Source organism: Fusarium oxysporum, chromosome XI (assembly GCF_013085055.1).
Source record: "Fusarium oxysporum Fo47 chromosome XI, complete sequence".
Lineage (NCBI taxonomy): Eukaryota > Fungi > Ascomycota > Sordariomycetes > Hypocreales > Nectriaceae > Fusarium > Fusarium oxysporum.
This window is the reverse complement of record NC_072850.1, coordinates 1,017,377-1,044,233: the sequence shown is the minus strand read 5'-3', so window position 1 is coordinate 1,044,233 and position 26,857 is coordinate 1,017,377. Positions and strand designations below refer to the sequence as shown.

The window sequence follows — 26,857 nt, the reverse complement described above, 5'->3', positions numbered from 1 at the left end:
GATTTTTCACCCTCACTATCTATCCAATGCTATTCAAACAACCTTTGAAGAATGTGAACAGGTCGGCGACTTGAGACAGGCTAAGAACGCGTGCAGTATCTGGAGCGGTATTAGTATGAGCTGAAAGGGATTGGAAGATCGAACACTCACATAAGTCAGGTCGAACAACGACAATGGCGCCTTGTTCCGCATCGATACCATATTTTGAAAAGGCTTGTCCGCAGCCCAGCATGTATGGGTTTGTATCGTCGACAAAGACCCGGTGAACATCTGTCGGAGGTCTTGTCAGTATATCATCACTTGGCAACGTGGGATGGCTCTCTTACTTCTCAGATTATATGGACCTGTGTGAGGGAAGAAGACTTCCGGTAGTTGATCGATCTCGATGGTCTTTCGCTCCGCCTTGATGAGAAGGGTATGGCTGAACACTTTATCCACAGGATCTCCAGCAGAGGTGAACATCTTGATGAGATTACCAAGTTCTCTGGCGACCTGAAGAATCGTTAGTTGCCGAAGGTACTGTATGATGGGAGACTTACCTCATGCAGTCCTTTTCTAGCGAAATCTCCGGAACAAAAAGTCAAAAGATGCCACCTCCCATCTGCAGCAAGGTTCTTGTTCAGCTGCATAGGCTTTGTGTCAGACAGTCTAACAACAGGTGCGCTTGGGAACCTCATCCCGACTGTCAATCCCGATGCAATGCTATTATCGCTTTCTTCCAGGGATGTCACAATGGAAGGCTTGTACTTGGTAGCCATGCCAGCTGTATATCGTCCTGCCTCCACAAACTTGTCGCGAAAATGTTTTGCCGTGATCCCGTTCGCTTTACGATATTCAGACGAGAACAATTTGCTGAACGACCGATCAAACTCAATGAGTTGCTGAGCGGTTTGTTGTCTCTCAAGAACATAGGTCTCCAGCACTGAAGGCGGTGCTCGGCCGGTGAGAACATGGGCCATCTTCCATCCGATGTTGAAGCCATCCTGGAGACTGACATTCATACCCTGCCCAGCCTTGGGCGAGTGAGTATGACAAGCATCACCGGTTAGAAAAATACGATGGTCCTTCGTAAAGTGATCCGCGAGACGTTGGCCAATGACATAAGCAGACCACCAAACCGTTCGTGCGATATCGATGTCGTAAGGGTGAAAGATTCGCTTGACCTTGTTGATGAGATCCTGCTCAGTGACGTCACGGGCCGAGGTCCCGGAGAGCTCGATGTAGAATCGCACAAGTTCGTCGCCCTCTCTCGGGATGATCATGAGATTTCCGTCGCTTTTGCTCTGAAGCATGGCCTTTTTGCGGATGTCGGGGAAATTGGTGACGGGGTAGACGTCCATGACACCCCAGACGGAGTCGCTTGAGTCGCCGACCATTTTGAAGCCAAGAGATTTGCGGACAGTGCTGTGAGCGCCGTCGCAGCCCTAATTGTTGCACGTTAGAAGACAAACGAGAAAGATGAGGATAGAACCCACAATGGCGTATTTTGCGCGGTACCGGTAAGGTTCTCCATTCCGCATGGTGACAACCTCAACAGGGTACTCCTCATCATCAACAATCCTCACACTTTCAACCTGAGAATTATACAAAACCCCACTTGTCCCATTCCCCCTCAACCTAATAATCTCCTGTAACATCAAATCATTCATCCTTGCCTGGTTAAGAATAACATGCGGTTGGTGACTCAACCCCTCTTCCGTATCATAAGCAAGATCTTTTCGCACAAGTCCTTCATTATCATCAGGCGACCAAAAGGCTACCTCCATGACATGATACGCTTCTTCCAAAAGACGTTCAGAAATACCCAAGTTCTCAAAGATTTCAACGGTGCGACATTGCACACCGTCTGCTTGGCCGATCTCGAGAGGGCCTGGGCGACGTTCGAGGATCTTGAAGTCGATGTTAAAGCGGGCGAGCCAGATTGCTGCTGTGAGGCCGGCGGAACCGCCGCCGCAGATGATGACTTGGACTTTTTCGGACTCCATTGTTGATTAATGATTTTTGATATTATTCCATGGTCTCAGTCTTCATTATATCCTCATGGCGTATACTGGCATGTTGGTGAACGGTAGTTCGTGCAGGTTCAAGAAAGTGGGGCTTCCGTTGAATTTCCACGGCAGATCTTATCGGCATCCGCGTTCCACGGAACCAACGGGGGAGGGAAATAAGCTCGGATCTTAGCTACGGCAGCCGCCCACATTCTTGCTAGGTGGGTATGGGGTAACCAAACTGCAGTGTAAAAATTTGGTAGTGATCCTCCATCCAATCAACTGCAATTTTGACACCCACAGTGAGACCACCAACCAATATTTGGAACCCCAACGACTCGGGCATTTCTTTTTTGGTGACTATTGCCTGAGCTTCAATTTAGGTAACAAGTGGCCATCGTGTTGCAAACAGGGAAGTTGCATTCGATGATTTCCGGCCAGATGGTCAATACTGCTTGATGTTGCGAAGCTCAGGTCGGCCTCTCTACATATACCCCAAGACTCACACAGTCTTTGCTCGTGTGTTGGACTTCCGTTCCGTACTTGCTCCGAAGCCCAACGACGTCCAGGGCCAATGAAGTTTCTGGGACTCATTCTTTGGATTTGTTCCGACAACGATGAATGAGACAATTTCGCGAGCGCCGAGCTTCCTTAATGTCTTCGAAGTTCGTGCAGTTCACTGAGTATTGCCCACTTCCGATGAACAATTCGCTAAAACCTTCACAGCCCGCGTTTGTGAAAACTCTGTGCCCTTGAGGGTCCGTTGAGTTTCGGCACGCCGCCATCGTGCCCTTTCCTTGTCAACGTAGCGCTGATTCAACGAATGCACCCAGAAGAACAGCTCCACCTCTGTGGCTGCACTCGAAGGTGTTTACAGACCTTGAGCTCCCTGATACAACGGCCGTTGCCGACTCGTTACATTGTGGTGTCCAACGAGCTATGCCGGAAGGTCACAGCAAAGATTACATGATGTTACTTAACGCATATCCGTGTGTAGCAGAGCGAGTAAACCCGTTTCAGCACTCCTGGACCACTGCCACTCGACTTACAACCGAAGATGACGAAGTCTTGACTGACCATGACGAAAGCTGAGTTACTCGACTCCCAGTTCCTCTTTGTTGATGAGGTCTGTCCTTCTGCGATTATCAGAAATTGTGAATCTGCCGATACGGGAAAGCGGCAGAAAGTACAACGACCAAAGTCCCGCACCGAAAGGCCTACACGGGTCATAGTCATATAGAGGGCATCGTCACTATGGTCATGCGGCAAGACTGTGGACACTCGGGCCGATCTTTTTGTGGCTCCCAGTCAAGTCAATGACATCGGGCCGTGTTTCGGACAACACTAAAAACGATCCCGAGCTGGAGAGTATTCTCCACATCCCGAACTCTACACAAAATATAAAGTATGGAATTCGATATTGTTTGATTTCGCATGCTCTAGGAAATATCCTAGTCCCAAAGAAGAGCCACCCAACCAAACGCCATGTCTTCAAACTCCAGCCCTCCGAAACCGCTTCCCTCCATCCACCGCTTCATCACAACTCATGACTCGAGCGGTAAATCATGTTACTCTAAAGACCTCGATGAGCCATTGAACTTCTGGAAAGTTAGTGCAGGCGAAGGAAACTCTGCCGACTTTGAGCTTGGCTACATCACCGAAGGACTACCCATACCACTCGCAAACGACAAAGATCTTTCAACATTCAAGGAGGCCTATGCAAACAAAGAGAAGTCGGGGTTGGTGAAGCATGGCGGTACCATCTTGCGGTATTGTGATATTCCTCCAGGCTCAAAGTCGCAGATGCATCGCACCGTCAGTCTCGACTACGGCATTCTTATCAATGGCGAGCTGGAATGTTTGCTGGATTCAGGGGAGATCCGAACTATTCATCCGGGAGATGTTGTGATCCAGAGAGGTACCAATCACCAGTGGTTCAACAGGACTGAAGAGTGGGCTAGGATTGTTTTCATCTTGTTTCATGCAACGCCAGTCGAGATCAATGGCCGTGCGTTGGGAGAAGATCAAGGAGGGATGGAGTTGCCAGATTCGCATTAGATACCTGTCGACAACGTGCAAAGGATTCAAAGTTTGTATCTTCAGGTACCACCCATGCCCCGACTCATAGAAATGTATAGACAGCCATCCTAAGCGAGCATTGAGCCTATCTACTGTCATGCTACATCAGTAAAAGACCTGTCCGCATCCCCGCGCATTACAACAACCCCACTGACACGGTGGATGACCCTTGAAGTGCCTAACTCCATGAGTACAACGTGCTTCTGGCTTCATGATGTCGACCGCCAGTCCAGGCATAGGCGTAAGATGCAGCGCTGCTGTCTCACGAAGCGATAACCGACTTGGTCTATACGCTGCGACTCGTGGCGGTCGATATGGTTGTGTAACTGACTGTTGGAAAGGCACTGGCCAAATTCGCGGTACTGGTTGTTGCGGGAGATGCCGAGGAGTATGCCAAGCCTGAGGCGGTGGTGTGTTTGGGACTCCTTGGTATATGTGGAACACGTTCCCAGTGTAATGAGTATGGTGGCTTGGAGGACCTGGAGCTGCAAGTTGAGGTTCCGAAGCAACGGCTCGGACAGACTTCGTTGATGGCTGAGGTGAAGGCATAGATGGCGTTGGTGGAGGGAGAGGGGGCTTCTCGTCTGGCGGTATTACTGGTCTTGTGTCCTTTGGTATTGGGGTATACTCTGGTGGTGGAGTCCTGGGAGTACTGATCTGCAATGCGACTTAGCTAACATTGTCGAAGATAGGATCATGAAGAACACTCACTATCGAAGGGTTTATCACCCACTTCTCCCTCTCTGGGACAGCAGGTCTTGTGGGTAAACGAAGTGATGCTGTCGAAGAGGAAGCTGATGACGTGCTCGCAGCAACAGACCGGACCGAAGCAGACGTGCGGTTCGGTTGGGTTCTCAATCTTGTTCCTGTTGGAGTGACCAGCATCGGTTCCCGTCGTTGGCCTTGCCGTTGCCGTTCTGCGCGCTCTCGTCTTTCGGCTCGGCCCTCAATGGTAAAGTTTTCCGAGCCTGCGTTACTCATAAAAGACTCTCGGCGACTAATCGCTGGGGGTTCAAAGGACTGACGGACATTAGAGTCTATGCTTCAATTCTTGTATGAATGCATACCGGCTGTTGCCTGTTGAACGCCAAAAAGGCCTGCGCTTCCAATGGCTTGAGCTTCAATATCAATCCAGCTTTGCTCAGACTGGCATAAACGAATGTCCATGACATGGTAAGTCGCGAATCTTGCTCTGTACTCCAGCTTGGTGTCCCCATTCGCTTGCATATACTCATACAATCGTTCAAGTGCGTATTGCAGTCATTGATGGCGCAAATGAGCTCGTAAGATACGTCGCCGTTCAGAAGACGAACCTGCTCCTTGAACTTCACGCCGATTTTGTTATGCTCCACATACTGAGCAGCATGCTCGATATTAAAATGAATCTCCTCATGATCATGGCTCTTTAACTCTTGCGCTAGCTCTTGTAACTTGTTAAACACCTGGTCGCAAGACCGCTCAAAGTCTTCTGTTGATGTCGTCGACATTGCGGCTAAAGTTGATCTGGAATGTCGTGCAAAAAGTGGCACAGTCGCCATTTTCTTCAATTCAAGGTCCCTCATATCCGTCCTCGGATGGAACGGCACGAAAAATAGGACATGTGATAGGACGCCTTGCGGTTCGCCCAGATTTCAATATTTGGCGGCGGCGCATTCTCCGGGTTGAAACGCTGTGGCGCTTTAGCTGCAGGGCTGGACTGGTCTTATCACAATGGCGGCGAATGGGAAGCCTTTCAGCTGTCTCAGCCCGATTTGGAGGCCTCAAAATCACGCATCTATTGAAGCTTATACGCCATGTGACTGAGTGGCTTAGGCAGGGCTGAATTGAGAGAAATGATGCAGTAATTGTATGCAGCTGGAACGTTGAAGGACAAATCCCAGACATTTCTATGAGCGCCGCTGATGACGGAGGTTATGGCTGTGCGATACTGTGTAAGGTCCCCTACTTCTTGAGATCTTGACTGTTTCAATAATTATCGGCAAGCATTGACCTTTATAAATCGAGTCAATAACCCACTACGGAAGTTTAAAGGCTTGCATTAGATCATTGATCACCAACATCCTTACTAGCAGACCGTTTCTTCCTAGCCCCCATACACGCAACCATGTCAGATGAAAGTCCGAAGAAACTCAAGTTCCTCTCACTTGGTAATATCAAGAGCGCAATTCAATTGGTCCTCAAACTAACCGAATTTGCAGATGGAGGTGGTGTAAGAGGCTTGTCATCTCTTATAATTCTCAAAAGGGTCATGGACATTCTTGGGGCCAAAATGAAACGACAGGACTTGCAGCCATATCAGTACTTTGACCTGATCGGAGGCACAAGCACTGGCGGGTAGAAAACCCTATGACTTGCTGATTGAACATATGTTAACCTACTTTATAGTATAATCGCGCTGATGCTCGGTCGTATGCGAATGAGCATAGATGACTGCATCAACGAGTACCAGCGACTTGGAAGCATTGTCTTCGGAAAGCCACGAAACGGCGAGTACATGTTCGATGAGAAGATCCTCGTCCGTGAGACAAAGGCTGTCGTTGCGAAGTACTTAGGTAAAGAGGATGCACCACTTCTCGACCCTCTCGGCGATGATGCATGCAACACGTGAGTATCTCTCAGTTCACAGTCAAATGGCCTCTACTAAACTCATGAGTTTTAGTGTAGTTTATACTATCCCATACCAAAATGCAGTTCAGCAAACAGCTACTGCTTTGCGTTCGTACATCAACGAAGACAAGGATCCGAGACCTAAGGCGTGGACTATCTGGGAAGCTGTGAGAGCGACATCAGCTGCACTTACCGTTTTCGAGCCCTTCGTTCATGGTCCACCTGGGAAAGAAGTTCGATACATGGATGCTGGCTTTGGGTACAACAACCCAAGCGATCTAATTCTTCAAGAGGCTAGAAGTCTTTGGGAAGGCGATCATTACCTAACACTCAACTCCGACGTCGGAGTATTTCTCAGTCTGGGCACTGGCATGGGCCATATCGTCCGAATGGACAACGACACCGTCATACAAACTGTCACCGCCAAGTTCCGAGCACCCATCAAGGCAGTCGACGCCATGAAGCAGATCGTCACTGGGACTAACAGAATACACCGAATCGTTGCGGATCAATTTGGCTCGAACAGCATTAGGTACTACCGGTTCAACGTGGACCAAGGTCTTGAAGGCGTGAAGCTGTTCGATCACAAGAGGAGAGAGGATATGGAGGTTGATACTGATGCATATCTGGAGAAATTCGAAGTGGGGAGACAGGTGAAGAAATGCGTGGATGTCATGAAGGTTTTGCCAGTGCGAGAACCTGGCCTCTTGGATAATCGGCACGACGAAGAGGATATATATAGTCTTGGAGATGACGGAACTCCAGAACAACGGAAGTTATTGGAGAGGTTGAGGGCTTTGAGAATGTAGGTAAGCAGTATCAATGAATCACGTATTCGAATTTGCTCAAACTGTTCTAGAAACCGTGAGTACTTTGAAAGGCACCAAAAGGACTGGGAGAGTCAGGTCAATAAGCCAGAGGCGAAGTACCATAAGCGTCTTTACAGAGGTAAGTTTGACGTAACGGTCATGAACTACAGCTAATAGCCCGTTAGAAGTCGAAACAGTAGGGTATTTATGGAACGCCGTTGTCCAAGCCGATTTGCTCGACGAGCGAGGTCGAGAGATCTTGGTGTCATGCACACCAAACCCAGACCGCCCTCAGCTCAAGGTTATGGACGAATGCAAAGCCATTGCATATTACAGTCCCGCAGACGAAACCCCAGAGAGAGTTGCGGCAAGAATAGAACTCGCCAACCAGGATCTCTCTAATGCTTTTCACATCCTCCGCCAACTACTCTGCACGGCTGCAGCATATTGGGAGGAGCATAGTTTTGTATACTGCTGGGTTGCGAAGAGAATGGGCGGTATTCTGGAACTTTGGGGATGTCGCCGAGAGGCGAGGAACCTGTACTTGGTAGCGAGAGACGGGAAGGTCAAGATGTTTGGGGCAGATCATTGGTCTGTTAGGAATTTGCAGGATAAGTTGGAGAGGTTGACATATACACTTCGAGAATAGAGATTTGAGTTGGATCATCTCCTATCGATCTCAAGGGTCGGAATTATGAAATATCAAGATAGCTCTTCTTGTTAGATGTAGGTTAAAGCTACATACTACTTATGCAGCATCTTTGACGTGGAAAATCTCCATCCAATGTTTCCTAGCCTCTGTTAGATCAATCGTGGCTGCGTCGGCTTTGATGCGGTCTGCACGACGAATGACCTCCTCCCTCAGCCTCTCCCAATCCACGGTCAGTTTTCCCTTGTGCTTCTTTATCTTACCATCGATGATAACTGTATCAATATCCTTCACTGAAGAATGAAACACGACTGACCCAACTGGATCGCCCACCGGCGTATTCTCAATATCATTACAGCGGACTAGGATAAGATCTGCCTTTTTCCCAACTGTAATAGAACCGATGAGGTCTTCCATTCTTATGACCTCTGCGCCTCCCAGTGTCCCCATCCGAAGCACATCTGCCGTCTTGCGATTAATGGAAAGTGGAAACCCTTCTTCGTTTTCCTGAGCTCGACGAGCTTGTAGTGCGAGCCGCATCTGCGCGATAAAGTCATTTCCCTGATTGGATGTAATATCTATGCCTAAGCATGTGCGACATCCTCGATCAGAAGCTTGGAAGACGATAGGGAACCCCATACCCATCTGTAATTCTGTATCTGGTGTGCCGACGATGGAAGCACCCGACTCCTTGATCGCTTGAAGCTCACTCTGGGTGAAGGATGAGCCATGGCTAAAGACGAGGTCTGGTCCCAGAATGCCTTCATCTGCGAGATTCTGTACAACCTGACGTCGTGCTAAGTCATAGGGTCCCATCGCGACATGCATAGTGATGATGCGTGCACCAAGTTCCCTTGATTGCTTGATCTGGTCGATGGTCTCTTCAATGGGCAGAGATTCTGGCTCATCTGGGGCAATACCGAATGTGAGAAGTTGCTCGGCTGGATCGTTCTGACCAAAGAACTTGTCCCTTATCCTGGCAGCATCACTCAGCCGTGGCGCATAGGAGAAGCCTCTTGGATCAAGCTGATCGGGCAAAGGCGGGTTGGCATAGAACCCATAACAGAATGTTCCCCGGATCCCAGCATCTTGAAGTGCCCGTACAGCAGCATCGGCATGATCAGGCGAATTGATGATATGACAGTGCTCGAGAACAGAAGTCACACCATTGTTGATCAGACTCAATGCTGCAACATAAGTAGACAGGTAGACATCTTCAGGTGTGTATAAGCTTCCATATATGGTACGCATATTGACAGTGTAGTCAAAAAGTGACCAGTCCGTCGCAACGCCTCGCAAAAGTTGCTGCCACATATGATGGTGGCCATCAACAAACCCAGGTGTAACGATGCATCCTTGGCCATCGATCTTAGTGACATTGCCTTCGGAAGGGTTTGGCAGGGCTTGCCCAATCGCAACGATTCGGTCATCTTGGATGAGAATGTCGGAGTTTGCTAAGGTACCAGTCAGTGGGTCCACTGTCAAGACCGTCGCATTTTTGATAAGGATCAAGTTTGGAGATGAAGTCTCAGACATCTTGAAGCTATTCTCTCGAGGCTATTCAAGGGGCAAACTGACATTCGCCAGCCAGTTCATTGGTTCCAATTCTGACTATTGGGCCTGCCTATATATCTGAACTGATCTCCCATAAGCTGACATTTAACGACGTGGTGATGTAGAGTTACCCTGTCTCCGACCCCGAATCCGAGGTCCGAAGCTCCACTCCATCGGACTCCGGCCCGAACGGACATCATCACGCACGATTTGAAGAAAGGCTCCGCCGGCTTACCTCAGATTACGTAGATTCCATGTAAATACTATATGAGTTGTCAAAATGATTTCAGGCTCAATCCTTCGATAGTCCTTTATAACCTCGGTCGTCGCATGATCTTCTCAATAAACTTGGGCTGATTCTTCTCGTTATTAACAGCACTAACGCGAGTGCCGAGTTGTCTGTTCCCAGAATCGCATACAGTCGCAAGAATCAACCAAAATGGTCCAATATCCATTTCCGATACCGGATGGGTCGCCATTCCCTATATTGAACATTCCCTTCGGCGTCTTTCACACTGTGGATAATGTATGCGAATGAAACATTTACTAATGCAGAGTTTTTGCTGATATAACCCTTCTTGACAGTCTGATCCGCGGCCAGGTACTGCCGTTGGTGATCATGTTTTAGACCTTAGAATCCTCATCCAGAACGGACTGCCTGTAGATGAGTCTGTGAATGAAGCACTGGCATCGGTTAGTAACGGCAAAACTGAGAAGAGCCACGGGAGCCCTAACTAACAATGAGACCTCCTGGACAGTCCACACTGAATGACTTTGCTACGCTGGCGATTGATGTACGCAACTCCCTCCGGAAGTCTATTCAAGAAGCCTTGCGAGATGAGTCCTCTATCGTGTACCGAGAGGATGTCGGCATCATCGCAGCCGACCAAGTCACCATGCATGTCCCAATGAAAATTGGCGGCTTTACGGACTTTATGTGCTCACTGGAACACGTCCAAACTGTGAGCCATGCAACTTTGCCACCATGTTACTAATCTCTGACCAGTACATGATAGATGGGCCGTATGGCAGGATACAATGAAGTCCCTCAAAACTTCTTCGATCTACCAGCAGCATACAACGGCAGAGCATCATCCGTCATTGCCAGTGGCCAGAACGTCACCAGACCTCATGGTATCATTCCCGGACCTAATGGTGCAACGTATGCTCCCAGCCAGAAGTTCGATTTTGAGCTCGAAATGGGCGTTTTCATCTCTAACCCTATCAAATATGGTGAACCGACTCCCGCGTCTAGAGCTCGTGACCATGTTTTTGGGTTCGTTCTTCTGAATGACTGGAGTGCGAGAGATATCCAATTCTATGAGATGGCTCCATTGGGGCCATTTAATGGAAAAGCTACAGCGACGAGTATTTCGCCTTGGATCGTGACAGTTGAGGCGTTGGAGGAGGCTGGTGCACTACTAACTACCGAAGATCTGGGTCTGAGAGGAGGAAAGAACACGACCATTCCGTTTCTTCGATGTCAAGACGATGTCGCAGTAAGGGTTTCTACATCATTGTCCCGTAAGTTCTCAACATCATCAACGTCATCTTAGAGTCGAGATTTTTTAACCTATGAAACAGGGAACGGAGTGACCGAAGACCTGCTCGGAAAGTCCGATCTTAAGCACCTCCACTGGTCTCCATTTCAGATGGTAGCCCACCACAGTAGCTCTGGATGCGGTCTAGACACGGGTGACTTACTCGGCACTGGTACCCTCTCTTCTAGCACCGACCAGATCAAAGACTTTGGAAGTGATCATGACGCGATTCGTAGGTCAGGTTGTTTGGCGGAGCTCGTCCTAGGTGGCACTAGGCCTTTCACTCTATCTGATGGGTCTGAATTGGTTTGGTTGGAAGACGGCGATACTGTTACTATGGAAGGATGGGCTGGCGCGGGAGATCGTGTAATCGGATTCGGAAAGGTATCTGCCAAAATATTGCCTGCCAATGAATTCCCTTGATGCGCTTTATGAGGCAGTAGGCTATATGTAGATATATATGATAACGTCATGCCATTTGTGAAGAGAAACCCGTTAACAGATCCAAGTCCATGTTCCAATCAACCGAAGCGCCAATGTCCAAGAAATCATCACCAATATCCAGGAGTCCTTCTGTCTGACACCATTCAAACAAATTATTATGATGCCAATCAGGAGTCTCATCCAAGTTCTGAGTCATATATCCCCCGGCACTATCTGTAACGCCAAAATGGGCATTCGTGTAGGAGCTCGCTGAATGATGGGCATTCGGATACTCTGGAGACTCGATATACGTGGTCGTGATGACATCTTCCTCCCGTGCTGGACTATTGACTCCTGTCATTGGGACTTCGATAGTCCTGGATTCAGTTCCTATAACGCTATGCCCGACGCGGTCGAACGGTCCTAGTATTTGGTCAGCAGCCCGCTGCAAGCTCCTAGTCTATTTCACGCATGTCAGATCATTCTCTTGGATAGGTGAGGTGTTAAGTTTACTTACCATTGGCTCTAGGTGCTCCCAGAAAGTCTGGAGAATACTGAGTATATCAATACTATCCTGAATCAGTGTCACAAGTGCGTGTGACACATGGTCCCGTGTATTTTCATCATCACGATGCCGGCGAGCCCTGGACCTCAAGAGGGTGAGGATGATTGAGGTCGACACGAAGCTAGCAAAGCCGACATGAGAACTGAGTTTGGATATATCCTGCTTTCTAGCAATATAATCCCGAATCAGATGCCCGTGGTGAATGGCATGCTTGGTAATTGTTTGTGCGTGGTTCTGAGTCCCTTCTCCTGTGATGCCCCGTCGACCAGAGAAAAGAGACACCAGGGGACAGAGAAGAACTATTTGGCAAAGATGGTATAATGAGTGCAGTCCCAGCAGCCGTGCAATATCACGACCGGTACCCTCGTTACCTGTAACGTAAGGAGGAAACTGGCTCGATTGATAAATATCTTTCGCCAAGCTGGACAAATGGAGTATGTGGGTGACGTCTGGACTTTCCTGCTTGTCTCTGTTTATAAGCTGTATTTTAACCCTAGGCAACGTATGAACCATTAGTGGCGTCACCGAAGGTTTTGATTGGGAACTTACCAAACCCCCATGAGCTTCATATGTTCTGCCATTATTGATGAAGGGGGATTCGGCTCTTCGTTGAGCGCTTCAGGCTTCCATTCCGCAGTCATGTGGTATTGACGCACGACGTTCCCATCACTAACAAAGCCATCTGATGCAACAGGAAGTGGCACATTACAAGCTTCCTCCCAGGCGTTCTTCGCATAGGCTTCAGGAAAAGAAGAGATACACATCGTTGACCAGCATGCCCAAAAACAGCCATGCTTTCTTTCTACAAGCTGCAGCTCGTCTTTCGTCCTTGTTCTGTTGTCTGAGAGGTTAAGGGAACGAAATGTAGTGGCCGATGCATAGGCCATAACTTGTTTGGGGCATGTTTAGCTCAGGAGATTCAACGTTCTAATCATAGATTGTTGCACTTACCAGCGTTGATCCGAGCTCGGTCTAGATCTCTTGTCGCAAACCAGTACAAGTTGAGACATGAAAGAGCTTGAACTACTTGAACTGTCGGTCTATCTGTGAGAAGCCAAGCCTCGCGTCTTGCTGCCTCAACCCAGGCATCCCCATAGTTGGCATACGTAGCAAATGCTGCAAGCTCTGGAGACACCGCATGAGTACCTAGCCTAGGTGGCTGATGCCGTGGTTTACGAAGGAACCTATGGCGATGTCAGAATAAGAGGCCTGCATGTGAGGTAGATGCGTACAATGATGACAGTGCAAATATGCTCCTCAATAGATATGGAGGTAGACTGCCATCTAAGTAAGACTCAAATAGCTGAGTGCGATTAAAAAGCAAGGTAGCATTGTATAACCGTTCAAAGTAAATATCCAACAGCGCGAGCCCTATGGCCCGTGGCGGTAAATCGTCCAGGTTGGTGCCAGCAGAGCCTGGGGCTACATGTTCTGTTCGTGATGGGCCAACATCAACAAAGCCGATGCTGCTGATTCTTGGAGCCTCTGATGGACTTCTGACTGTGCCAACATTGAGCTCTGTCGACTCCGGAGTCACTGGGGCGGCTTCAGGACGGGACTGTTCGGCCCGCACGGATTCGCGATGGGCTGCGAGACGTCTGCGATCAGCTAATTCAGGATAGCTGCAGGTGACTGAGAAGCGGCTGCATCGCGTGCAGGTTGGACGTTGACGACTGCAGCGAAGCTGTCGGCCCGAGTGTCAGCAGTTGACATTATGTTGGGGGAATATGGCGAACCTTCTGTCTGCGACATCTCTCACAGGCTGTACGTGAGAGGGTGCTATCAGACCCTAGGCGCGGGGAGTTAGTGTCCACTGCGCTCATTTTTATTTGCAGATAAGATTCATCGCGTTTCTTGATGACCGGCCGGATGAAGCCTGGGTGATGAATCGGGATTTCGGTTGTCCAAAAACACTTCGGGCCGAAAGACGAGCCGAGACTGGAGCCCCGCAAAATGTCAATCTTATTTCCGAAGGCATGCCCGTTGTCTCCAGTCATTCTCTCTCTTCAGTATGGGAAAAGCTCAAAAAACTGATAATCTTTTCTACGCAGTAAGAAACTTATCATAATTCTTTTGCAATGGTACTGCGATGCCAAATTCCAGCATCGATAGACTATGATGATTGATCTTCCTCTCCTTCACAAATCCATATTCCTAGTTCCTGCGCATGAATAGCAGCTGGCTCAAACAGCGGTATGTCCCCAACATCCTCTTGCCTTAGCACAAAGCCCAAGTCCGTGCTACCCAGTATAATACCTTGAGCTCCTCTTTCAATCAGATTTTTCGCTTGTTGAATGAACATCTTTCTTGTTGAGTCTGTCACAGAAGTAACGCCCTTCGCTACTTCATGAAGCATGCCTCTGTTGACCTCCTCAATATCTGTTGGTGTTTCCGGGATCAGGATCTCAAAGCCAGCCTTTTGTAACATGGCCACAAAGAAATCTGGATCATCGGAATCGAGCATCGAGATCTTTGGGCCAAGGAGACCAAGCTTCTTAGTTGATGGATGATTGTTGGTAATGTGGAGTGCGAGACAGTCCGCGATGTGAAACAGTGGGACATGAGCCGATGAGGAGTCATCAAATAGCTTTTTGGCGACCTTGTGTGCAAGAATAGCACAGATCGCGATGCCATCCACCCTATCACTCAGCGATCTGATGGGTTTCTTATAAACGTTTGCGAACTCGTTCCAGTCTCCCTTCATGGCGTGTTGAATCATCTCTTCGAGGTTGGCGCTGTACAGATATAATGGGGCTGATGCTCGATCACCGAGTTTGAGTCTAACAACTTTGTTGATGATGTTATAGTAGAGGGCGGTGACATCTGGTGTCATGCCCCCAAGCAATAAAAGTGTCCTCATCTTGACTTGTTTCAATCCTTGATCGTGGGATTTTCGAGGGGAGAGATTCGTGATAGGAAACTGTGAGGAGTTGCAACAATTATGACTCAAGAAGGAACATGACAGTGAAAGGGCGCAAATGTGGGTACACGATGCTGACGTCAATCTCACAACCTCGCTTCATTGATAAGAACCCTAGTATAAGCGCTCTCCTCTTTAATATTATGCACAAAAAGGATCCATCTGACATTTCCCCTATTTTTTTTTCTATCCCTTCTCGAAATGTCTATAGAGAGGCTTTGCTATACGAGAAGCATTGTGCCATTAGAAGCAAGATTCTCCCCAAAGCTCAACATCTTGATGGCTTACAAAGCTTTCTCAACAATGGCTATGCAATCAATCTCGATCTGAAAATTTTGAGTCAGTATGTTTCCCATTATTGATAGGTGGGCAACTTACCTTGGCGCCTTTGCCCAGTTCTGAAACTGTCACACAGACCCGAGCAGGCTTGGGATTGGGAATCGTGGCAATGTCTATAGCAGCGTCAGCATTTTCTCATAACGATCATTGAACGTGAGACGTACAAACGGCGTTCATAGCTGCAAAGTCGTTGATGTTTGTCAGGTAAATGTTGCACTACAATTGCATCAATATCGACACTCATCTCGCGTTATGAATTTGTGATACCTTGAGAATTTTATCAAGCCCACTTCCTGCTTCGTGGAGAACAGACTCTAGTAGTCCAAGTACGGCTTTCTTTAGATTGTCAGAGCCCGTCTTGAGAGTCGGGTACCTGATGACTTACCGTTTGTTCAGCAACATCATCCGACACAAGAACACTAGTCTTGGCATCAACGCCTATCTTGCCACTTGTATACACAAGGCCGTTATGGATAAGAGCTTCTGATAGGATCGGGGACGAGAAGCCCGGTCGGTTGATAGCTAGTATGTTGGCCATTTTTCAGTGTGATAACCTGATATCGGTGTCGAGAGAAGGGTATATGATAGATGCGGATGGCTTTTACAGAACTGGCAGTCGAAATATATATACTCATTTCATAGGTTTCTGTACTTTATTTGAGAGTTATGACTTCCGTAACGGTGTGGAAACACTGCCGATGTTTGCTCTCATTTGCTAATCCCCACTCTATCGGGTCGCGAGTCGTTGGTGCCATTGACAGTCCCATCAACGGCCAATGATCGAGGGTGCTCGTGTTCTTCCGGAGCTAGACGCACCTAGGCCGTGTTAGTTCGGCTGCTATTATTGAACCGCAAGAAGAGCTTCTTGCAATCCCGGTACCAAGAAGTCAATGGAGCTCGGAAAAGACGAGAGCCTACGCCAGTTGCCGAAATTCAACGACAGCTCTATGCCGAGGAAGAACAGACACTCATCAACCATTTAAATCTGGGTTTTGGCCATAGAGAATTCTCCATGTTATTCCCCTTTTAGTTTATTTACAAGTACTTATTCAGGAGCTGGGAACTCGTCTATGAGCTCGCTCAGCAACCAGTCCACCCCAGTAGTTATACCCGTATCAGACATTCCAGCCATCCACTGCGACAAGCCTTCCGGATATGTCTCCTGTTCCGGACCTATTGCAATAGGCATTACTTCCTTTCCTTGATGCGAATCAGTCATCATCGTCATTGTTCGGCTTGCAAGCACTTCAAAGATATTGCGAAAAGGCGCAGCTTCGGGCCACCGCTCAGCAAGGATCACCAGAACCATGGTACAGTCTGTACAAGTGTTGCTGACTTCGTCATGTCGAGATACTTGTCGTGCTGCGGGTGACATCCACAGACAGTACAGGTATGTTAGTCCGGCGAGGAAGAGTTCATGCAAGGCACTCCATGTGTAGGCCATAGGTTTCCCAAAGTATTGACGTCGGAAGATGTGGCATGTCTGCCTCGAAGTGTTTAGACACTTCAGAAAGACCCCATCCGATGCTGAAGTCTTTGTGTCCGTGATTTGTGGCCGGAAGAGTTGTAGTACGGCATAGTTGTAGTTTGCTTCATACCAATCTGCACTGACGAAAAATGAGAGTGCACCACCATCAGGGGGTGTCATTGGGGGAGGACGTGCGGCATACCATTCCTCTAATTCGTCCGAGAGATGTTCAATAAGGGCTTGGCGGATTGTGGCATCTCTCAGAGTGCTGTCAGAATACAAAGTGGTTTGAATGCGTCCTATCAACGCACGTATACGGAATCCATGAATGGCATGGGTCATCATCGTCGACGGCTCGGAGGTTAATGACCTTGGGGCGCCATAGATACCGGTTGAGGATATTTGTGACTCCTTGATGTCCAATGGAAACTTTTAATAGTCAGTCATAGAGCGTTTTATTACGGTCCGAAGGATTTACTTCAGCATCTATCTCCTGGTAATGAAGACTCAGCGGCCTTCCCAACATAACTGCAGCCGAGCACTCCATCACGTATGCGCTCCAAAAGGCTCGCTTCTGGAGCTCTCTTTGCAATGGGTTGAGGGTAGACCGTAGTCGCTTCTGATTGCGATGGTAGCCAAGGTTGACACATTGTCGGAGAGCTTGGCCTCCAAGCTTCCTGTCTAATGTTAGTTTGTGCACTCCGAATGGTGAGGCACTCGGCAAGCCTTACCAATGCGACGTGCCTTTTGCCGAGCGTAAAGAATAGGCTGCTGAACAAAGGATCGCTTGTATGCACTCCAGGTTGTCATTACAAATGATCTCATCTATGTAGAGCATGGCAGAGACATAAAGTTGCTCTGCTGAGTAGCCCAAGCCGGGTTTTAGGAGAGCTCCTATGGCGTAAACCTATTGTAGTCGTTAGACAAGTATTCAGACAAGGTCCATGTAGAGCTACCATATTGAGGAAGTAGAGAGGTACAGGGTCATAACCAAGGCTACTCATCGCTTCGAAGGGGTCTTCCAAGACCGTCTCCCACAGTCTAAATGTCGGTTCATGCAAGAATGGGTACTGGGGATGGATGTTCTGAAAATAAGCGTTGCTCAACTTGACAGCTGTCTGATAGTCTGGCAGCGGGCAAGGTTCTGGAGGATACGATGCATGGCCATGAGATTGGGATCTCGAAATTGAAGAGATTTCCGGTGGTAGTGATGCAACTGCTTGGCGAATAGAGGGCTTCATGAAGCGTGCGAAAGCGAACGCAGACGATGCCCCAAGATAACTTGGCTCGGCCCCAGCCGCGTTCAGGCTCAGAGTCCCAATCATGGACGAGAGATCATCGAGTTCAAATCTCTCGTCAATGGCAGTCGTACTAGCTTGATCTGAAGTAGACGCAGCCTGACTACTTGCTGAAGGACTTGGGCCATTGGTAACACTGGACTGGGCCTTTTTCAGCTGTGCTTCCAACAGAATTACTCTTTGTTCTAACGTCTCGAGGTAGTTCCGTGGCTGATGTCTCTTCGTTATCGGGTCTTCCACAAAGCAACCTACACATTGTTACTGCTTGAGAATAATCTGCTACGACGAATCTAATGCTTACCAAGACCACTTCGCCGACAATTGCTGCATGACGGGATTTGCTCATCGCACTAAACAAATGTGAGCCTTAGCACTAGAATAAGCCTAGCGGTATGCACCTTCAACTTTCTGTCTTTGCAACTTATGCATGCAACAAGAGTTCTGCTACCGGTTCGCACGCGTTGCGCCGCCCCTCTGGCTGGTCGACTCTTGATGACCTCAGGCATGGTTGGCTAATTCGCTGATCTCAGGACTGTAGGGTAAAGCGCATCTGTGGGTCTTAGAGAACCCGATTGAACAAGGGTATGCGAGATGAGACCACGCACGGAAGAATCCGTGTTCAATAACGGCTCATGAAGTTCTACAATGATCAATCGAATGTTACAAGTCTCAGATCCTTTTTGCGAGACAGAATGATTGTCAAAGGTTGAAGAGAATCATCGTTCCGATGCGGAGGGCGGACCCTGCGTTTAGCACTATCCAAATGCAGCAAAGACCAACTTTCAGCTCCACCAGCGAATCTTCCCCTCCTCGGAAGAATACGAAGGGCCAATAGACAAGAACCATTCGCCGAGGGAGCGGGGAATTGCTGCGACACTGCCCGCGTTATCGCTGGCAAATCGGCTGCTGTTATCTGCTTGGAGCAGGGGAGCTGTAAAGGCTTATTTGCGATAGTGGTATAAACGCTTCAAATCACCTTTTGGGGAGCACAGTCAGTGGTTTTAACAGAGAATACGTGAAGTAATCAGTTTACTTGCAAACCAGACCGCCAGCAAGATGTCATCAAATCTCTCAAGCAAATCCTCACCAATCGTCGTCGTTGGTGCTGGTGTCTTTGGTCTAAGCACGGCCCTTCACTTGGCGGAGCGCGGTTACACCAATGTCAAGGTTCTTGATAAACAGCCATATCACGAATCTCAATATTCGTATGACAAAGGATGTGATGCTGCTTCAGCAGGTAAGATGATACGAATTTCTTCAGTATGCGGACTAACATTCTTCAACTAGACATCAACAAAATTATTCGTGCAGCATATGGCAAAGAGATTTGGTACCAGAATCTCGCACTTGATGCCATCACGAAGTGGAAGAAGTGGAATGACGAGCTCAAGGCCGGAAAACTCAGACCTTCAGGGCTTTCCTCGTCTGATAAACTGTTTGTCAACAACGGAGTTCTCACCATTACTTCAGAGTCATCATTGTCGCAATTTGACATAGACACCATTAAGAACATGACCAAGGTAGGATTAGAGCATACACAGATCGATCTCAGCGAGCCGAAGGACGTTGAGGGGGCAAAGTCTCAGGGATTCGACTTTGCTCTCAATGCCTTCGACCTCAAGAACAACTCCGCCCTTCTAGATACCCAGTCAGGCTTTGCCTACGCTGACAAAGCCTGTCGTTTTGCACTCAACAAAGCACAGACTCTGGGTGTGCAATTTCTTTTTGGAGAATCCAAGGGGAAGTTCTCAAGCTTTGTTGAGAGCACTGATTCACAGATCACTGGTGTCAGAACGGCTGATGGAACAGTGCATGCCGCGGAGCTAACGATCATGGCTTGCGGTGGCTGGACTCCTTCGCTTATCACGCAGCTTGACAATCTCTGCGAGACTACTGCTGGAAGCGTGGCTCTGTTTCAATTACCACCCGACAAGGCTTTATGGGATCGCTTTGCACCCGAAAACTTCCCGACTTGGTCGTGAGTAAAGACCTACCTCAGACTGTAATAAACACTAACTGGCAACCTCCAGATATAACATGCGCCATGGTAAATATGGTGGCCTCTATGGCTTTGCACGAGATGACAACGGTGTTGTCAAGATGGGCTATCGTGGTACAAAGTTCACCAACCCCCAGACTCAAGCAGATGGCACTGTCAGAAGTGTACCCAAAACTCGATGGACGGAAGAGTCTATCCGCCAAATTCCACTCATCGGCGCGAGAGTTGTCAAGGGTTTCGTGAAGGACTTCCTCCCCGAGCTGGCGCAGTGTGAAATGAGCACTCGTCTTTGCTGGTACACTGACTCATACGATAACCATTTCGTCGTTGATTTCGTGCCCGACAAAAAGGGTCTGATGATTGCGACAGGAGGTAGTGGACATGGTTTCAAATTTCTTCCTAATCTGGGTGAGCACGTCGTGGATAGGATTGAAGGGAAGGAAAATGAGTATCTGGACTTGTGGAAGTGGAGAGGCTTGGAAGCTGGTGCAAAGCCTTTTAATAGCCTGATGGAAGGTGTTGGTAGCGACCGCTCACTCCAGCATCAGGCCTTTACGACAGTTGATGGTTCGTCGAAGCAGCTTAGTCGACTTTAGTTCAGGCAGGTTCCACAGGCAGTGTCAGGTTAGCAAAAGTGACGTATGCTGGGCATGCACTTCATGATATGAATCCTCGTCATATAATCGTGATTCATTCCATCTTGGTGAAAAGTAACTCATTGAATGTTGGGACTCGATCAAAGCTCAGCTTACTTGAACTTCAGACTAGTTCTAGTCAAAATTCGGTACAAATTCGTCTTGTGGACACAATGAAGGGGAACCCAAGATTCACGAGTCCTTGCAGAAGATACTGCGCCTCTGCGCCTTTGCAGAATTGCGTTCAACTTGAAGGATTATGTCCACGATGCTTAGTACATAGCAGACCGGGCGAATGAACGACAGCTACCGAATATGATGACCCGAATCGACAACAGTTGATCATATAGAACTACTTTAATACTACCAAGGCAGTACAGACGCTAACCAATTTCACCCGCACCCGTATCCCCAGACTTCCATGAAAGGCGAAACTTCATAATTCCCTAACTTGACCTTACGCTACCCTCGAGACGTCCTTCTCGTTGGTGTCATAATCTTTCATCTTATCGTCCCTGGTAAGTCTGTTAGATCTGATGCGAAAAAGCAATACTGCAAAGACTCACACATTATCACCGAAGTCCTCCTTACCATTCTCAGTCACTCCCTGAACGATCATCTGTTTGGTGCGCCTGTGAGCGTTGAACCATGGACCACGGAAGAGATCCTCAATCTCTTCAACACTCAGACCAGAAATCTCAGGGATCATGAGATAGGTGTAAATGATCGCAACAGCGCACCAAGCACCGAAAAAGATAAAGGCACCCCACTGATGGAAGCTTGAGAGGATAGATGGCATGCTGTACTGCATCGCGTAGATGAAAAGCCAGTGGAAGGCTTGACTAAGAGCACTGCCGAAGGATCGAATGCGGTTTGGCCACAGCTCACTGCCAAACACATAAGGGAGAATGAATAGCCCTGTTAACTGTTAGTAAGTTCACTTAGTAGATCATGGGGCCAAGACTCACCGACTCCATAACCAAAGGCATGGATGAAAAGTGCTGCAATTGCTGCGTTTGAAGCGGCTTCGGAGACAGGACCTTTCTGCGAAGTCCTGACGTAGACAGCAAGATAGATATGAGTCACCATCTGCAGCCCGGCACCGACAAAAAGAGACTTTCGCCGACCGAGAGCATCGATGAAGAAGAACGTGGCGATAAGGATGAAGAAAAACTTGGAGACGCCATACATGCCGCTGAGGAACATGCTATGGGCTGTGTCACCACCAACGCCGACGATGGCGAGGATGGGGACGAAATAAGAGGTAATGAGATTAGCCCCGGATAGTTGGGCAAGCGCGTAGCAGACAAGGCTCTGTTGAACGCGGCGCAGATTGGATGCGATAGTGAAAGTTTCCTTTGCGATTGTCCACAGGCTTGAGTTTCCGACCGCCTCAGCTGTTCTGTTGATGTCGTCTTCAATGTCTCGGATCTCATGCTCCACACGAGCGTCATCAGATGGCAGACCGCGGATCTTGACAAGTGTTTCAATAGCCTCTTGTCGACGTTGAGCCATGAAGAGCCAACGTGGAGACTCTTGGATGAAGAAAGTGGCGATCATGCAGAGACCCATCAGGATCATTGGGGTAAGCCAAACGATTTGGAACTGAAGATTACCAACGGGCACATGGCGGTAGACTCCGAGAGTGGAAAACACTGCTGTGAACAAGCCGAGACCCATCAACAGAGTGAACCATGCTGCAAGAAGACCTCGAATTTCCGCTGGAGCGATCTCGACGATGGACATAGGGCAGGTGACTGTCAAGGGACCGAGGCCCAACCCTTGGATAACACGGGCGGCGTAGAGGACGTTGAGATTTGGGGAGAAGATGGCCATGAGAGTACCGATGCAGTAGATGATAGTATAAAGGCGATAGGACCAAAGCCTTCCGATTCGGTCATTGACGAAGAAGGTGAGAGCTGAGCCGACTCCGAAACCAACGTAAACGATAGATACGAAGACTCGAATCTCATCGGCGTTTGATCCGGAGATGATTTTGAAGTGGTTCTGGAAGCCAGGAAGAGAAGGGATGACCGAGGATGCACCCTGATCCCAAACTATGATAAATCATAAGTAATGAAACACAACTGAAGTGGGTAATTACTTACTGACGGGAAACCCACCAAAGGCATAGACCAATGATGATAACAGCAGATGTGGATTAAAGATGACCTCGCGGGGTGCTTCGCGTATGGCCTTTCCATAGCCTGCCAGGGGTGAGTTGCGGAGCATGTTCTTGAAAGTCATGTTGAGTTGTTAGGCAGAAAGTTGAATGACCAGTGAGAAGTTAATACCCCATCAATAGTTGCGAGACAAACGACGGATATATAGCTACTCCTTCGGTTCGTTGTTCCAGATAACAAGTGACGGCCTTTATCACGCGCGCATAAGCGATCTTACCCCAGAGATACCAAATTATCGATAATCTACATCATGTTTAGTTGTGCTTGCAGCCAACCGTAGTGAAAACGTTATCCGCGGGTTTGAGTTTATCTCTGAGAGCGGAGAGTGGAGTCGGCAATTGATAGTGTAGTCGACTCCTGTAGGCCCTTCGTATTCTTCCGAGCTTTGGCATCCTATTAGTGACATTCTATCAACCAACCCCCGCTTCAAAGTTTGATTCCTTTTGCGGGGTATGCCACAACTTGACAAGTTTCCCGCGTGACTTCGTATGCTGTTTGAAGTGCATTTTTAATGAGTTGGGGAAGTGGCTGGATCTGGCTGAGGGATGAGGCTTGTTGTGCGCCTCCCCTCGTGAGGCCAACGGAGGCTTCAAGATATTTGCTGAAACTCTTGGGGCATGAGAGAGTGATATTGTGACAAATATTCTCAGGGATGTTCTCATTATTTCCAGTTTATTGATCTATGGGTTGACTGCAGCTGGAGTCTAGTGATCGTGATGTTTGTATCTCTTCAGTTGCTACTACAAAGAGTTTTGAATCTGTTCAACAAGGCTTGCCTATTCTGAACCTAGCGACACTATCCACTGAAATATGTCTAATCATACCACTTTGAAGATTGAGTCAGCTGTGATCTCTCTTTCATGAGCAAAGAAAATGTACTTACACATTTGTAAGACATGATGTCGGCCCCATTATCCACACAAGTTGGAGTGCCAGGCAACGTGACTCCTGCCTCAGACCCTTCACAGTTGGCCTCTGCATAGAAGACGCAGTTGCCCTCAGCCCGGATGGACTTTGGGTTCAGTGGGCCACTGTTGCAAGGTCCTGTTGTAGAGGTGGCAGGGTAGGCTTCGGTGCAGGATGTGCCGGGCATGTCTTGTCCGAAAGTGAAGCAATCCGGAACGCTCTCTGACGAGCTGAGCTCGCGAGAGAAAGAGTTGATGTCCTCTGCGTTCAGAGTACAAGCACCGTTGCTGAAGGCAGTAACTAGGCGAGAGGTCAGCTGAATCGTCATCAATACGGTACTATTGACTTACTTTTCCAGCTCGCATTGGTGATATGGAAGGTTGCCAGAGCGGCGACAATAGTAGTAATGGAGAGCTGCATGGTATATTTGGCGCAGAGGTTAAAGTGGGATGGAACTGAGAATGGATGAGATTCTGTCGATATTGAGTTGCGATAGTGTCTTATATGGTGTTGCGTAAGGTTCACTTAGGCCATGTTTTCGCTGTTTCACTATTTACTTCGCCTCAGTGCTCAACAATAGAAATTTGGTCCCGTAAAATTAATATTCCTCCAGGATTGAATCCTTCGATACAGTGAATTAGTTAGGCTGATTCACTGGAGCTTGGACACCGATCTTCATGGGTCCATTGGCTAATTCCTAATGGATTTGTTTCACTGTCTGCCGTTTCACCAAAGCCTGTAAAATCCTTAATTTTACAGCGAAATGACTCGCCAAATTGACCACCGCAAAGCTGGAACGGAATTCCGCCTCTCCCTTATTCTCTTAGGCACCTCTTTCCGAGTCCACAGCGACCTGACTTGTTTTGATCATTTTTCAGTTCGGCTTGATTTTCGTCACATTAAGACTGTGCACCTTGCCGTGTACCCATTGGAGGGAAGACGATGTCAAGGTCAGTAATCCTGATGACCCAACAAAAACTGCAACCCGCTGAATGGCACTGAACTGATCCATCATGGGATACGGATACCTGTAAGTGTTAGCTGGTGAACCAGATTATATGTCGACAGCTATACTTACCAGCCATTTTGGTAATAGCACAACTCAATCCAGCACCAATAAACGACAGCCAAAATGGTACTGGTGAACATCATGCTCCTCGTAGTAATAGTCGCTCGGGGACTGTACAACAGTAAGTCCGGTACTAATAGCACCGCGGGTACTAGGTGGTATCCAAGATCAGCCCAGGGATTGATGACAAGGTCGGCTGGCATGAGTAATGATGGATCGTGGAATTTGATAGACCAGTATAGGACAGCAATCATGACTTCGAGAGGCGTCGCAAGAAGTAAGATAGTGTCTTTGGTCCTTGAGAAGCCATCATGTCTCATAATATCTGCGATGAGGCCAAAGGTAGACGTGATAAGAGACAAGGTGAGGCCCACGACAGTGAGAAGCTGAAAGTACCATCCGAAAGAATCAGAGTATGCTGAGTCCCAGGTTGTCAAGAGGTAAAAGCTATAGGAAAAGGAGAGTGTTCCAAGACCATGTAAAAAGATCTTGGTTGGGTTAGCCTGTATAGGCGAATTGCTTGTAATAGTGTATGCCATGGTCAAGCTTGGTTGACTTTCATGAAGTGAAGCTATAAAGATGGCGCTTCGCAGGATATCGCAATTATATCAGACGTTGGATGCTATGAATAAGGCCCTACATCGATATCTATTAATAACCCCCAGCTGCATCAAATTTTCCGCCGGACCCCAAAGTCTACGATAAAGGCTCAGCCTCAGAGGTACTGATAAGATCGCAGCAAGGTTGGGTGCCATTTGCATGGGTGTAATCGCGTACCAGATTTAGTGCTTATTTTTCCGGTGGAGCGAAAATAGCTCGTGTCTCCTGCAGATTCGTCCCCATTCTCTTACATGAGCGGGCTCAAGTAGAAGACAGTAAAAGGCCTAAGAATAGTGAGAACAATGCACTCGCGCAAAACGTAAGCGCTGTTGGTGGGTTTCTGAAAAGTCTGCTAATGTGCTGTCGTGGCTTGAAGACAAGCTTTCAGCTGGCGTTACCAGGCTTGCAGCAGATGGTGCATTGGGTTGAAATGATACCCGAGACCTGATAAGAATACTGGTTGTGTTATTATCTATCAACTATACATGTAACAATTACCAGTGCAAAGGGTGTCTGAGAATAAGACAGCTGCGGCTAAGATCACAGCCTACATGAGTGGTTTCACATGCCATCTGGTTCAACCATACCCAAGCCTTCGGAAGAGATTTTACTCTGCAGCATCTCGACTTTTTCAGTACCACGTGGCGGAGCATCATTACCTCAAATAGCCGAACGAAGCCAATGATGAGTGTGTCAATGCGAGGCCAATGCAGCAGGGGTCATAAGGCTGTTGAGTAAGCGCCCGTAAAGTGGCCCTAGACATCTGCATCACCCAGGATATGACTGATAAAAAGCCCTCAAAATTCGACAGTTTCGGATATCTCGGGCCACTTTGGGACTGCAGTGGTATTGAGGCATTCGTAAGACTTACAAGGCGCAGTGCATATGCGGTTCTACGGCATTAACCAATATTTACAAGGTATCTTGCAGAAAGAAAGTGGATCTGCGGATAACAGGCCAGAAGGAGTAGGAGTATCATCGTTTTCCTCCGTGTACTACCATTTCCAGAAGGCTGGTAGAAATTCCCTCATTTTACGCGACTATTCTTGTCCTACATAGTGGCTTATAGGTTTCAGATGCCCTTCGATTCACTAATACCAAGCTTTCTGAGATCCTGACATGTGAAGAAGTCCCAGTAGACGCGGCCTGGCCCGCCCGCAAGGCACTAAAATAGTATACATGATACCATGCCAACTGGCATTTTAGACCCCAATCGTGCATGAGA

At 48.1% G+C, this 26,857-nt stretch overlaps 13 protein-coding genes across 13 annotated transcripts; 4 read left to right on the top strand and 9 right to left on the bottom strand.

Moving 5' to 3' along the window:
* Positions 1-19: 19 nt before the first annotated feature.
* Positions 20-1,985, bottom strand: FOBCDRAFT_254003 (FAD binding domain-containing protein; the record flags this gene model as incomplete). The annotated part of the gene is made up of 5 exons (XM_031192386.2): positions 20-99; positions 151-270; positions 327-492; positions 540-1,424; positions 1,476-1,985. The coding sequence occupies 5 exons, from the start codon at positions 1,983-1,985 to the stop codon at positions 20-22; spliced, it is 1,761 nt and encodes a 586-aa protein (XP_031031232.2).
* A 1,488-nt stretch (positions 1,986-3,473) lies between these two features.
* Positions 3,474-4,070, top strand: FOBCDRAFT_286258 (uncharacterized protein; the record flags this gene model as incomplete). The annotated part of the gene is made up of 1 exon (XM_031192385.3): positions 3,474-4,070. The coding sequence occupies one exon, from the start codon at positions 3,474-3,476 to the stop codon at positions 4,044-4,046; it is 573 nt and encodes a 190-aa protein (XP_031031231.1). The 3' UTR covers positions 4,047-4,070.
* Positions 4,071-4,165: 95 nt separating this feature from the next.
* On the bottom strand, positions 4,166-5,554 carry FOBCDRAFT_286256 (uncharacterized protein; the record flags this gene model as incomplete). Its single annotated transcript, XM_031192384.3, has 3 exons — positions 4,166-4,724; positions 4,779-5,087; positions 5,135-5,554. The coding sequence occupies 3 exons, from the start codon at positions 5,552-5,554 to the stop codon at positions 4,173-4,175; spliced, it is 1,281 nt and encodes a 426-aa protein (XP_031031230.3). The 3' UTR covers positions 4,166-4,172.
* A 489-nt stretch (positions 5,555-6,043) lies between these two features.
* Positions 6,044-8,167, top strand: FOBCDRAFT_265355 (acyl transferase/acyl hydrolase/lysophospholipase). Its single transcript, XM_031192380.3, has 6 exons — positions 6,044-6,214; positions 6,266-6,401; positions 6,453-6,671; positions 6,727-7,479; positions 7,534-7,622; positions 7,669-8,167. The coding sequence occupies exons 1-6, from the start codon at positions 6,172-6,174 to the stop codon at positions 8,130-8,132; spliced, it is 1,704 nt and encodes a 567-aa protein (XP_031031226.2). The 5' UTR covers positions 6,044-6,171; the 3' UTR covers positions 8,133-8,167.
* Positions 8,168-8,231: 64 nt separating this feature from the next.
* Positions 8,232-9,668, bottom strand: FOBCDRAFT_281231 (uncharacterized protein; the record flags this gene model as incomplete). Its single annotated transcript, XM_031192379.2, has 1 exon — positions 8,232-9,668. One exon carries the CDS (start codon positions 9,666-9,668, stop codon positions 8,232-8,234), a length of 1,437 nt encoding a protein of 478 aa, XP_031031225.2.
* A 457-nt stretch (positions 9,669-10,125) lies between these two features.
* Positions 10,126-11,595, top strand: FOBCDRAFT_170536 (uncharacterized protein; the record flags this gene model as incomplete). Its single annotated transcript, XM_059608461.1, has 6 exons — positions 10,126-10,212; positions 10,272-10,379; positions 10,445-10,648; positions 10,703-11,210; positions 11,271-11,341; positions 11,376-11,595. 6 exons carry the CDS (start codon positions 10,126-10,128, stop codon positions 11,490-11,492), a joined length of 1,095 nt encoding a protein of 364 aa, XP_059466171.1. The 3' UTR covers positions 11,493-11,595.
* Positions 11,596-11,696: 101 nt separating this feature from the next.
* On the bottom strand, positions 11,697-15,127 carry FOBCDRAFT_253999 (uncharacterized protein; the record flags this gene model as incomplete). The annotated part of the gene is made up of 7 exons (XM_059611077.1): positions 14,472-15,127; positions 13,952-14,004; positions 13,448-13,899; positions 13,167-13,399; positions 12,765-13,104; positions 12,168-12,708; positions 11,697-12,110 (listed from the first exon to the last, which is right to left on the bottom strand). Exons 1-7 carry the CDS (start codon positions 15,073-15,075, stop codon positions 11,697-11,699), a joined length of 2,637 nt encoding a protein of 878 aa, XP_059468049.1. The 5' UTR covers positions 15,076-15,127.
* Positions 15,128-15,419: 292 nt separating this feature from the next.
* FOBCDRAFT_281227 (Endoribonuclease L-PSP/chorismate mutase-like protein) lies at positions 15,420-16,012 on the bottom strand (the record flags this gene model as incomplete). Its single annotated transcript, XM_059611597.1, has 5 exons — positions 15,420-15,461; positions 15,514-15,587; positions 15,639-15,690; positions 15,742-15,810; positions 15,860-16,012. 5 exons carry the CDS (start codon positions 16,010-16,012, stop codon positions 15,420-15,422), a joined length of 390 nt encoding a protein of 129 aa, XP_059468048.1.
* Positions 16,013-16,519: 507 nt separating this feature from the next.
* On the bottom strand, positions 16,520-18,586 carry FOBCDRAFT_148847 (fungal-specific transcription factor domain-containing protein; the record flags this gene model as incomplete). The annotated part of the gene is made up of 5 exons (XM_059608297.1): positions 16,520-17,371; positions 17,421-17,619; positions 17,674-17,849; positions 17,899-18,450; positions 18,542-18,586. The coding sequence occupies 5 exons, from the start codon at positions 18,584-18,586 to the stop codon at positions 16,520-16,522; spliced, it is 1,824 nt and encodes a 607-aa protein (XP_059466170.1).
* Positions 18,587-19,296: 710 nt separating this feature from the next.
* FOBCDRAFT_208275 (FAD dependent oxidoreductase) lies at positions 19,297-20,835 on the top strand (the record flags this gene model as incomplete). The annotated part of the gene is made up of 3 exons (XM_059609230.1): positions 19,297-19,477; positions 19,552-20,218; positions 20,271-20,835. 3 exons carry the CDS (start codon positions 19,297-19,299, stop codon positions 20,833-20,835), a joined length of 1,413 nt encoding a protein of 470 aa, XP_059466169.1.
* Positions 20,836-21,331: 496 nt separating this feature from the next.
* On the bottom strand, positions 21,332-23,121 carry FOBCDRAFT_245058 (general substrate transporter; the record flags this gene model as incomplete). The annotated part of the gene is made up of 4 exons (XM_059610651.1): positions 21,332-21,398; positions 21,441-21,792; positions 21,843-22,931; positions 22,983-23,121. The coding sequence occupies 4 exons, from the start codon at positions 23,119-23,121 to the stop codon at positions 21,332-21,334; spliced, it is 1,647 nt and encodes a 548-aa protein (XP_059466168.1).
* A 750-nt stretch (positions 23,122-23,871) lies between these two features.
* FOBCDRAFT_281223 (uncharacterized protein) lies at positions 23,872-24,383 on the bottom strand (the record flags this gene model as incomplete). Its single annotated transcript, XM_054707498.1, has 3 exons — positions 23,872-23,883; positions 23,941-24,263; positions 24,314-24,383. 3 exons carry the CDS (start codon positions 24,381-24,383, stop codon positions 23,872-23,874), a joined length of 405 nt encoding a protein of 134 aa, XP_054563473.1.
* Positions 24,384-24,607: 224 nt separating this feature from the next.
* Positions 24,608-25,584, bottom strand: FOBCDRAFT_170532 (FAR-17a/AIG1-like protein). Its single transcript, XM_031192369.3, has 2 exons — positions 25,042-25,584; positions 24,608-24,991 (listed from the first exon to the last, which is right to left on the bottom strand). The coding sequence occupies exons 1-2, from the start codon at positions 25,569-25,571 to the stop codon at positions 24,838-24,840; spliced, it is 684 nt and encodes a 227-aa protein (XP_031031215.2). The 5' UTR covers positions 25,572-25,584; the 3' UTR covers positions 24,608-24,837.
* Between the last annotated feature and the right edge of the window lie 1,273 nt (positions 25,585-26,857).